This window comes from Xenopus laevis, chromosome 4L, assembly GCF_017654675.1.
Source record: "Xenopus laevis strain J_2021 chromosome 4L, Xenopus_laevis_v10.1, whole genome shotgun sequence".
Lineage (NCBI taxonomy): Eukaryota > Metazoa > Chordata > Amphibia > Anura > Pipidae > Xenopus > Xenopus laevis.
The window spans coordinates 133,015,556-133,028,130 of record NC_054377.1 but is presented as its reverse complement, the minus strand read 5'-3'; the positions used below and the strand labels follow the sequence as shown (position 1 = coordinate 133,028,130).

At 40.6% G+C, this 12,575-nt stretch overlaps 1 protein-coding gene across 4 annotated transcripts in view; it reads right to left on the bottom strand.

The window, feature by feature from the left end:
* Positions 1-12,575, bottom strand: part of slc41a3.L (solute carrier family 41 member 3 L homeolog) — a 52,600-nt gene that overhangs the window by 20,236 nt on the left and 19,789 nt on the right. For 3 of the 4 annotated variants that reach the window (XM_018256688.2, XM_018256689.2, XM_018256690.2), the window contains one exon: positions 496-603. In XM_018256688.2, coding sequence (XP_018112177.1) covers positions 496-603 — 108 coding nt within the window. 4 annotated transcript variants of the gene reach the window in all.

The following is a 12,575-nucleotide window of genomic DNA, read 5'->3' as shown; positions in this document are numbered from 1 at the left end:
AACGCGCCAAGTGTAGTCTTTGTGTGTGCTTCAAGTTATTTTAAGATAATGAAATAAAGAAATATTGTTTGGTCTCCGTGTGAAGAGATTTTCTGATGATGGATTACCCTTCTGGCGGCAGATGCACGTTTAATAGCACAGCAGATGAGCCTACAGATCCAGAGTGCTCCCCTCTTTTCTTTGCTACATGCGGCGGAATTGAATGGCTGCAGCTAGAATAGGGCAAAAAAGCAGTAATTTCCCTGGGTTCTGGAGGAAGTTTCCCAATCACCCCTAAATTGGGGTAAAATCACCCTTGTGTATCAGCTCTAACTGTATTGCACTACAGTTCCGGATCAGATCTATAATAAAGAACAGTATATGCAGCCTCCTAGATTTGGATCTTGAGTCCAATAGAAAGAAGTTTTCTCACCTACTGCCAGCTAGAGAAGAGTTTGTATACAATAGAGTGAATACAACTGCCAACTTTTAGAGATAAGACATTTATAATGTTACCGCAGTGGAAAGCCGGGATGCCAGGGTCATTTCCAGGTTGCCTTTAAGACCCACCAAAGCCGGGACCAGAATGAAGACCTCTGTGATTGTTCTGAAGACATCCCAGTGCTGAAAGAGAAGAAAAGAAGTCCATTGATATGGATACATATATTTATCTCTTTGAGATTAAGTTATCTACCTGGCAGTTTTGGATTAAAAGGCCATTTATCCCTTCTACCTGCCTTTCTTCTGCTCAGGGTTGGACCCATTGTGATCAAAATATGTTGACCCATGATGCAGCTGAAATGGGAAGTGGAGAAATGGTATAGAATCCAAGAGGAATGAAGGAGAAACTTGCATGTGCTCTTTCATGACCCTTTAAATATTCTCTCAATAGCAGTCCCGTTTTTTTGGCCCATTCTAAGCAACTTTCCAATTGGTCTTCATTTTTTTCTTTTTTATAGTTTTTTAATTATTTGCCTTCTTTTTCTGACTCTTTCCAGTTTTCAAATGGGGGTCACTGACCCCATCTAAATGCTCTGTAAGGCTACACATTTGTTGTTTTTGGTACTTAGTCATCTTTCTATTTAGGCCCTCTCCAATTCATATTCCATCTCGATTGGAAATCAGTGCATGGTTGCAAAGGTAATTTGGACCCTAGCAACCAGATTGCGGCAATTGCAAACTGGAAAACTGCTGAGTAAGAAGCTAAATAACACAAAAACCACAAATAACAAAAAATGAAAATCAATTGCAAATTGTCTCAGAATATCACTCTCTACATCAGTGATGCCCAACCAATAGCTGGTGAGCAACACGTTGCTCTCCAACCCCTTGGATGTTGCTCTCAGTGTCCTCAAAGCAGGGGCTCATTTTTGAATTCCCGGCTTGGAAGCAAGTTTTAATTGCATTAAAACTAAGTATAGTGCCAAGTAGAGCCCCCTGTAGGCTGCCAGTCCATATAGGGGCTACCAAATAGCCAAGCACAGCTCTTATTTGGCACCCCAAGGTACTTTTTTATGCTTGTGTTGCTCCCCAACTCTTTTTACATTTGAATGTGGCTCACAAGTAAAAAAGGTTGGGGACCCCTGCTCTACATCATACTGAAAGTTAATGTAAAGGTGAACAACCCCACATGTCTAAAAGGGGGGGGCTCTTAAATTGTACACCTTAAAGCAGTGATCCCCAACAGGGCTGGAACTAGGGGTAAGCAGAAGAGTCCTAGGGTGCAACAAAGTGTTTTGAATTCCTGGCTTGGAGGCAAGTTTTGGTTGCAAATCCTAGGGCGACAGCGCAGGAGATGCAATCGTTTTTTAAATTTTCTGTGCACCAATCCCCATTGCTCCAGTCCCAATGATGAAAATTTGAGCGAATAAAAGGGAGGGAATGGGACAATGAACGACAGCGGGCCTAGGGGCTCCCACTATGTAAATCCGGCCCTGACAGAGTCTCCTTAAAAGCAAAGTCACACGGAGCATTTTTAAAGCCGAGTATTCAAGAGTAAATACGCAAAAAATGAAGCCCTATGGAATGGAATGCGCACTATAGCAATGCGATGCCAGTTTTTGGGGTTTTTTTTAGCAGAAACACCAATACGCCAAGGAAACACCATATTGTTGAACTCTACAGGATCTCTATGGGTTAGCTGAAATATGCTGCGTATTTTCAATATGGCGGGCAAACTTTTGCGAGATGGATTCTGCGTATTTGCTCTGTTGTATGTTGGTGACCTAATTACGTTTCGTATTGATGATCAGTCCGGCTACATTTTGCATGTAAATTGCATTTTTTTTTTTTTTACAAACGTTTACTAGAATTCTTCCGAGGGTAACTGTGGGGAAGGAGAAAAGCCAGAAATGCATGTTGGGAAAAGAAAATGTCAGGCTGAAAAACGCATATTATCATGCGCATGTGGTTTCATTGGTGGATTTATACTCAACGGCATATGTTTAAATACAACGTGACCTCATCCTTAGCCAGTCACAGCCCTTGTTTGCTCCCCACAGAAACTTTTTTCATGCTTTTGTTGCTCCCCAACTCTTGAAACATTTGAATGTGGCTCAGAAAAAAGGTTGGGGATCACTGCCCTAAAGCTTCTGCACTTGCAGCAGGTGCAGTAAATAAATGAGCCCTCAGTAAGTTCTTCTGCTGCAGAAAGTCAGAACCGGCTCATACAAATATCGTGCACCCTCTACCCCCATGTTGCACTACGTACGAACTTCTGCCTCAAAGTTTGCTTTCATGGAAGGCCTAGCAAAGTCATGTACACCAGCAACGCTTTTATCAGCCACGATCCGAATCCCTGCGTGGGTGCGCTGAGAGAAATTGCCAGCAGATTAGATGGTTTCATACCAAACTAAATACATTCTAAATGATTCCAGATGGGAGACATCACCAGGGAGTTCCATCCTAGTCCACTAATCACATTATAACTTGGTTATCGTAAATTAAATATGTAAACACTAAGGGGCACATTTATCAAAGGTCGAGGTGCAGTTTCGAAGTCAAAAACTTAGAATTCCGAGCTATTTTTTGTGTACTTGGGAATAGTCATACTTTGATGCGAAGTTGAAAAAAACTTTGACATTCGAAGGTTGAATTTTTTTGAAGTACTGTCTCTTTAAAACTTCGACTTCGATCATTCGGCACCTAAAAGCTGCCGAAGTGCTGTTTCAGCCTATGGGGGACCTCCTAGAACCCGTATAGAGGCAATTGGGGGAGTTTTAGAGATCGAAGGTTGAAGTTAAAAAAACTTTGAATCGAAGTACGATCGTACGATTTGAAGTAGGCCAAATTCGGCCCACTTCGACCTCCATTCGATTGGTCTTTTTGAATTCGAATTTTGAAGTTTTTTTAACTTTAACCTTCGACCTTTGACAAATCTGCCCCTAAAGGTCGAGGTGAATTTTCAAATGAAAAAAATTAGAATTTCGAGCCATTTTATGTGTAATTAGCCTAGGGAATAGTCCAAATTCGATTTGAATTTGAAAAAAATTAGAATATCGAAATTTATCATGTACTGTCTCTTTAAAAATTCGGCTTCGACCATTCGCCATCTAAAACCTTCTGAATTGCTGTTTTAGCCTATGGGAGACCTCCTAGAACCTATTTGGAGTCAATTGGTGGACTTTGAAAACTTTTTTTGGGAAAAAGTTCGAATCAAATTCGTTCAAATGCGCTATTCCTTCGATTCGTTTGATTCTAATTTGACCGAATACGGACCTATTTGATCGAAAAAAGACATATTCGACCAAAAAAAACTGAGACTTAATTTAGGTTGGTCTTTTTGAAATCGAAGTTTTTCCTTTAAGTGTGAGAAAGCCTAAGCTTCCTGGGGGAAAAGACACTATCGGGGGAATGTAATAAAAGTCGGTAATGGAAAAACTATTCGCAATGTGAAAACTTATGCCTTTTGCGCGAACAAATTTTGCTTTGCGTGAATTTAATATAGCTTTTGCGAACCCGGAAACTGTTTAGCGACCACTTCTGACAGTGGAAGACCGTTTGCGAATTTTAAAGTTTGCTCCAATGCGCAGTAAATTAAACTTTTTCCTGAAAAAGTCTTTATGTTTGCTCCAAAAGATTACGACACCTTCAAGCACTTCTTAAGAGTGCGCAATTAAAATTCGCAATGTAATAACAGTTTAAGGAACAATATTATATTGCGAGATGTAGATTTGAATTGTTTTTCTCTTTGCGACTTTAATTACATTCTCCCCTATATGTCGCTCTGCTCGGGGGGATTTAAAAGGTGAAACAGCTCTGAAAAATGCCTTAGGAACAGGAACACAATGCACTTTTATGCTGTTCTGCACTACTAACAATTATTTGCTCCGACGCCCAAAATACTTGAACACTACAACTCCAAAATGTAACTACAACTCCCATAACGATACACTACAACTCCCAACATATTTATGCACTAAAACTTCCAATATAACCACACACTACAAATCCAATCATTAACTACACACTACCATCCCCAACATAACCATGGTGTAAAGCTGCCAAAAATAATCCAGAAAACTTTGAATTATGGGACGGCAGGTGCCCATAGAAATAATTCAAATTTGTACAAATTATTTCCTTTTTTCTTTGCAATAATAAAACAGTACCTTGTACATGATCCCAACTAAGATGTAATTAATCCTTATTGGAGGCAAAACCAGCCTAATGGATTTAATGAATGTTTAAATTGTTTTTAGTAGACTTATGGTATGGAGATCCAAATAACCCCTTATCCGGAAAACTGCTGGCCCGAGCATTCTGGATAACAGGTCCCATGCCTGTACTACAAATTCAAACAAAATTGTTCACTCCAACAATTATTATAGCCTACAACTCCCAATACAGGTGTTGGATCTGTTATCTGGAAACCCGTTCCCTAGAAAGATTCGAATTACAGTAAGGCCATCACCCATAGACATTTTAATAAAACTATTCAAATCTTAAAAAATTATTTCCTTTTTCTCTGTAATAATAAAACAGTAACATGTCCTTGAACCCAACTAAAATATAATTAATTCCATATTGGTTTAAATTCATGTATAAATGTTATTTTAGTAGACTTAAGGTATGGAGATCCAAATTATCCCTTATCCGGAAAACCACAGGTCCCGAGCATTCTGGATAACTATGCATTACTACTGTCATCATGATCTGTGCACTACACATCCCAACAGAATTCTGCACTACAATACCTAACAATGATCATATGCTACAAATTCAAATATAATTGTGCACTACTAGTAATAAATTTGTGAAATGTTTGATGCCGGCGACAGTTTCGACGCCGGCGACAATTAAACGTATGCCTATTGACTTTGATGCGCATCAAATGTTGTGGGTATCAGAATTGTCGTTGGTGTCGATTTTGATGCCCGTGAATCGACGCTGGCGTCAAAGTTTGTGTTTTGTGAATTTTTTTTCAAATTCGCCCATCACTATGTACTACAACTAATACTATGAACCATGCTCTACCACTCGCAACATAACTGCGCACTACAATGCCAGTTATGATCCACTACAACGCCCAGCTCTACAGTACAATACAATAACCATGCACAACAACAATCATAAACTACATCTTCAAACAAAATTGTGTACTACAACTCCCAGCATAATCATTCACCACAACTCACAATATGAACCAAAGTCTACGTCTCCCAACACATACCTCCCAACTGTTCCATTTTTCATGGGACAGTCCCGATTTTGACAGCTCAACCCACAGTCCTGGATTGTTACTGAAATGTCCTGACTTTCTCTTTGATCTCCTGTACTGAACATCAAGAAAAAGATACAAAGTTTCTAAAACTTATTTGGCAGAGAGCCCAGAATACGTGGCAGGTATACTTGGATACATCTGTAATAATTTAAGATAAGCAAAGAAACAATTGTAACAGTTTAAGATAAGCAGGTCTCTTGGGGAAACTGTGACTTACAGCTTAATGGGCAATTCGCCATCATTAGCAAAAATACCACATACAACCTGAACCATAAAACCCCCAGAAATGTGTTCAAACTTTCATAATCTGCCATATTTTGTAAAACGAACATGGTAATTAGGGAGTGTGGCTACAAAAAGGGAAGTGGTCAAAAAATTGCCGCACTCCATGCAGCAAATATTTTTGTCCCTTTTTCTATTTCCAAAATGTTGGGAGGTATGCCAACATAATTGTGAACTAAAACTTCCAGCGGGACTGGGAATGGGACATGACCTGCACATTGGGAGACAAAGTGCAAAGCAGCTGGAAAGATGTGAGTGTAAGCATTCACAGACAAACAACATATCTACTATCTGAAAAGACAACACAGCAGAATTGGACAGAAGATATCTTTATCTGCTAAATGATGACTGGCTTCCTTGCATAGGTATTTAGGCTGCTGCTTATCTACTGACAGAGTAAGGGCTCATTCATTTATGCCATGTGCCGTGTTGTTATTTTTGCAAATTAAATTGTCTGCATTCATTGATTAAACCTTGTTTCATGTAAGCTTTTCAGAAAGGCATTGGACATGAGAGCATATTAGGTAGGGATGCACCGAATCCAGGATTCGGGTTCAGGATTCGGCCTTTTTCAGCAGGATTCGGATTCGAGCGAATCCTTCTGCCCAGCCAAACCAAATCCGAATCCTAATTTGCACATGCAAATTAGGGGCGAGAGGGACATTGCGTGACTTTTTGTCACAAAACAAGGAAGTAAAAATGTTTCCCCCTTCCCAAACCTAATTTGCATTTGCAAATTAGGATTCTGATTCGGTTTGGTATTCTGCCGAATCTTTTGCGAAGGATTCGGCGGTTTGCCCGAATCCAAAATAGTGGATTCGGTGTATCCCCAGAATAAGGGACAGAATATCCAAATGCACCAACTATTTTGTACAATATAGAATTTATTTATAGTAGGGATGCACCGAATCCAGGATTCAGTTCGGGATTCGGCCAGGATTCGGCCTTTTTCAGCAGGATTCGGATTTGGCCAAATCCTTCTGAAAAAGGCAGAATCCTGGCCGAATCCTAATTTGCACATGCAAATGAGGGGTGGAGAGGTAAATCGCGTGACAAAACAAGGAAGTAAAAAAATTTTTCCCTTCCCACCCCATATTTGCATTTGGGGGTTCGGCCGTATCCAAAATAGTGGATTCGGTGCATCCCTAATTTATAGTGACTTTGCATGCCAACAAAAGACTCAAGGACACAAGCCCAGAGAAGGAAATGAAGGCACAATTCCCTGCAGGTGCTCGAGTGTAGAAATGGAGAACAAGAACAATTTCTTGCAGATTCAAGGGTGTTCAAGGACAGGAGTCCATAAAGCACTGAATGAATATTTTATCCAAACTGAAGTCTTCCCCAGGGCCTGAGTCCATAATGCAGGAAAAGGTAGAATTAATTCAAATACAATGTGACTTAATGTTAACCCATAAAGTATTGTGTCAGGCAAATGCATTTGATACAAATGTGACCCAGCATAGAAGCCAAAACTGAAAAAAATAGGCAACAAAATAGCACAGGAGCCCTTTCATTAGATTGGATTCCACCCCCTCTCCCCAGTATCCCCTCCTGTGAAAATCAACAGAAATCATATTGTATTGGGGATTTTTCCCTATATTGCAGAATGCAAATTTGCCAATGTATTATATGTATGTTTTGTAAACCCCTTGCTTTACCCCCAAAATATTGCAAGTTGTTTTATTGCCAACTAGCAGGGAAAAATGGAATGGGGAGTTGCATTGAAATACCTTATTTTGCTGAGAGTTGTAGTAGACAACCGTGTGATTACAGGTATAGGATCTGTTACCCATAGACTCCATTTTAATCAAATAATTCAATTTTTTAAAAAAAATGATTTCCTTTTTCTCTGTAATAATAAAATGGTATGGGCATGGTATCCGTTATCCAGAGATCCAAATCACAGAAAGATTCCTTATCTGGAAAACTCTGGGTCCTGAGCATTCTGGATAACAGGTCCCATACTTGTATTTGTATCACAGGGTGTGTTAAAAGATACTTTTATATGGAAGAAAATTACTATATTTTATTATTTGTTTCTTGAGTAACTCAAGTGCACCTTGACAATGGGAAATGAGCCTCATTAAGGAAGAAGTAAAGTTTAGCTAAAGAAGTAGCTAGAAGTATTGTACATTATGGGGCATATTTATCAAGGGTCTAATTTCGAATTGAAAAAACTCCGAAATTCGAATTCAAAAAGACCAACCGAGATAGAATCAAAGTTTTTTTTTTGGTCGAATAGGCCTGTTTCCAATTGAATAGGTCTGTATTTGGCTGAATTTGAATTGTTTGAATCGAAGGAATAGCGCATTCGATCGAATTCAATTCGAAGTTGAAACATTTGATTTTTCAAAGTCCACCAATTCACTCCAAACAGGTTCTAGGAGGTCCCCCATATGCTAAAACAACAATTTGGCAGGTTTTAGATGGCGAATGGCCGAAGTTGAATTTTTAAAGAGACAGTACATTATAAATTTCGATATTCAAATTTTTTATAAATTCAAATCGAATTTGGACTATTCCCTAGTTGAAGTACACAAAAAATAGCTTGAAACTCGCAATTTTAATTCAAAAATTCACCTCAACCTTTGATAAATCTGCCCTTGTGTTTCTGTAGCAGCCCAAGGCAACCACGGCCCTTTAGCAGCAAAGATCTGTGTCTCCAAAGATGCCCCAGTAGCTCCCCATATTCTTTTCTGCTGATTCACTGCACATGCTCTGTGCTGCTGTCACTTACTGAGCTTAGGGACCCACTCACAATATACAGTACACATAGAATAAAAATGTCACAATAAAAGGCTGATTAGTAATTAATACAGATAATTACTACATGGCAGCATAGAAACCAGTGCAATTAGCATCAGAATTTAATTATCAGCCCTGTAGCATCAGCTTATATTACAGAACAACCTAATTTTCTGCTGGATAATTAGTGACGAGCCCTAAGCTTAGCTTCTCAACAGTAGGGATGTAGCGAACGTCGGAAAAAAAGTTCGCGAACATATTCGCGAACTTGCGCAAAAACGCGAGCGGTTCGCGAACGGTTCGCGAACCCCATAGACTTCAATGGGAAGGCGAACTTTAACATCTAGAAAAGACATTTCTGGCCAGAAAAATGATTTTAAAGTTGTTTAAAGGGTGCAACGACCTGGACAGTGGCATGCCAGAGGGGGATCAAGGGCAAAAATGTATCTGAAAAATCTGCCTGTGTGTGCTTGGAAGAGATAGTGTAGGGGGAGAGCTGTTAGTGATTTCAGGGACAGATGATAGTAAGTTTGCTGGCTAGTAATCTGCTTGATACTGCTCTGTATTGGAGGGACAGAAGTCTGCAGGGATTTGAGGGACATTTTAGCTTAGGTAGCTTTGCTGGCTAGTAATCTACTGTTCTCTTTAAACAACTGCCATACGTTGACCTTGTAGGCATTGTTTGCCCAGTTTTTTTGGACGCAGCCACTGAAGCACAGTTGCCAGAAAAAATATGCCATATAAATGCTGAAAATAGTCATTTTTCGCCATTACGTAAAATATATTATGGCTGCTTGAAAAAAGTGACTCCGGTGTTTTTTCTGGAGACGGTAATATTATGGATATTTAGACAGAATGTGAACAAGGTCACACAGCTCGATGGCGGGTTGAAGAAAACAGTGTGCAAATAATGCCTACAGGGCAAATAATGCCTAAAAGGTCAACTTATACACTACTACAGCGGTAGTAAAATAAAAAAAAGTAAAATAAAAAAAAAATGAATATTAAAAAAAAAAATTAAAGTTGGTGCTGCTGAACTACTAGGAGCAGCAGATTAGCACACCAGTCCCACTCCCCAACACTGCTAGACTAATAGCACTGGGCTCTTATAGTAGTAGTAGTAGTAGTAGTAGTAAAACAACAAAAAAATAAATAAAAGCAGTCCTTACAAGGACTACTGTTATTGCAGCAGTCAGCAGATGAGATCAGAAGCAGGACAGCTGCCCACTGCAGCTACATACAGAGCACTGCAGTAGAAGGTAGATTACTAGCCAGCAAAGCTACCTAAGCTTAAATGTCCCTCAAACCCCTGCAGACTTCTGTCCCTCCAATAACAGAGCAGTATCAAAACGATTACTAGCCAGCAAACTTTCAACTGTCCCTGAAATCACTAACAGGCAGCAGCTCTCTCCCTACACTATCTCTTCAGCACACACAGGCAGAGTGAAAAAACGCTGCAGGGCTTCGGTTTTTATAGGGAAGGGGAGTGGTCCAGGGGAGAGCTTCCTGATTGGCTGCCATGTACCTGCTGGTCTGGGGTGAGAGGGCAAAAAAAAGCGCCAACAATGGCGAACCCAAAATGGCGAACGTCGCGCGACGTTCGCGAACTTCCGGCGAGCGCGAACACCCGATGTTCGCGCGAACAAGTTCGCCGGCGAACAGTTCGCGACATCTCTACTCAACAGCTGCTCAGAGCCCACTGAGCATGTGAGTGTCACAGACACTTTCCAAGATGGTGACCCCCTGTGACAAGTTTGAAGTCCTGGATCATTGCTGCTATTGAAAAGCTGAAACTTTAGGCTGGTGCAATAAGTTCAATATATAAAATAGGGCATTTTTAGCCATATTCATTTTTAGAGTTTAGTTCTCCTTTAAGTCTGGCTGCACTAACCCCTTCCCGCCCAGTGCAAAGCCCCACTTAAAGAACTGACACACTACCTTTATGATACAGATAGATAATCTGTGACACTGGGAAGAGCATAAAGCAATACAAGAAGTTTATGGCCCCCTATAAAACCAAGGAACATTATAGTTACTTTGTAACCGAGCTGAGCTGTTCATGTATTAGGTAATATTCTGAAGACATGGTCTAATAAATCAATGGCATTGGGTTCACTTAGCTGTACATACTTGAACATGGTCCATCAGCAGTCCAGCTGCCACCATGCCCAGTCCTGCCAAAAGGAAAGGCACAAACACCTGGGTAGCAATAGAAAAGTTGGTTTCTGGGAGAAAGCCATTGGGCGATCTGGTCAGTTTACACTTAAATCCTCTCAGCTTCTTCCCATGATAACAGAACTCCAGCTCCAACTGAGTAATCACCATGTTTCCCCTTTAACCCATAATCCTCAGTTCAGAATAGGGGTCAAACTGTCCAACTACAAAATATTTCCCTTTTCAAAGATGCCAGTTTTCTTTCCAAAGTGAAGGCGTCTCTTTCCAAGAAGATTTCAGAGCCTTATCCGGGGGGAAACCAGTGAATGAATGAGCAGCAGGCAATCTGGCAGGACGAGTAAATAAAAACGGACAAGTCTTGGCTTCTTTGTCGCAGATGGTCAGGCCGGCCTGCAGAAAAGCAAGCTTATAAAAGAAAGAAACAAGAAAGACCTGCTCCGTGTTAAAAACTTCCACTCCTCGGGGTAAAGCACTTAAGAATGAATTCTCTCTTCTAAGACAGACTTGCCATGTGGTTTAACCAGATAAAACAGCTGCAAACAGGACCTGTACAAAGACCCATATCTCTTCCCCCACAAGGTCTTATTGTCTGCAAAAACTTCAAGTGCCTGCCCCTTACTGATCCACCTCTCTCTCTGCTTCTTGTCACCTCTTCAGGGCTATAAGTTTGAGGGTAGAGAGACCAAGCAGGCGTGAGTGTGTCCCTCTCCTCTCCCAAAGCTGGCCTCTGCTGAAGGTGATTATTCCCCAGCGTCCTGAGCAATAACTAGGTCCTGAGCTGACAAGGGAAATGTTCCCTGGATCCAGTCCATCATCCAATAAGCCAATCAGACTCTTATCAGCTGTCATCACTAGCTTGCAAAGAGACAGATAAGGTTCACAGTCGCACGAGTTTCTTTAAGGTAACTACATGATAAAAGGAGGTGCGCCCATTGCCATCGCTTCTCATTAAAGGGATACTGTCATGGAAACATTTTTTTTTTTCAAAACACAGCAGTTAATAGTGCTGCTCTAGCAGAATTCTGCAATGAAATATGTTTCTCAAAAGAGCAAGATTTTTTTACATTTAATTTTGAAATCTGACATTGGGCTAGACATAGTTAGTTTCCCAGCTGCCCCCAGTCATGTGACTTGTGCTCTGATAAACTTCAGTTACTCTTTACTGCAAGTTGGAGTGATATCACCCCCTCCCTCCCCCCCCCCCCCACCAGCAGCCTAACAACAAAACAATGGAAAGGTAACCAGAAAACAGCTCCCTAACACAAGATAACAGCTGCCTGGCAGATCTAAGAATAGCACTCAATAGTAAAATCCAGGTCCCACTGCGACACATTCAGTTACATTGAGTAGGAGAAACAACAGCCTTCCAGAAAGCAGTTCCATCCTAAAGTGCTGGCTCTTTCTGAAAGCACATGACCAGACAAAATGACCTCAGATGGCGCCTATACACCAATATTACACAGTGTCGGACTGGCCCACAGGGATACCAGGAAAAGTCCCGGTGGGCCCAGGTGTCAGTGGGCCCTCATGCTGCTAAATATTTGGCCTATTTAATGGCCATTCCCTATTTCTATGAGAACAAAGAGGCTAAATAGATGAATAATAGAGTATAGTATGTAAAGAAAAGAGAATAAAGGTTGAGTGAGGATAGGAAGAAAAATCATATTAAAAA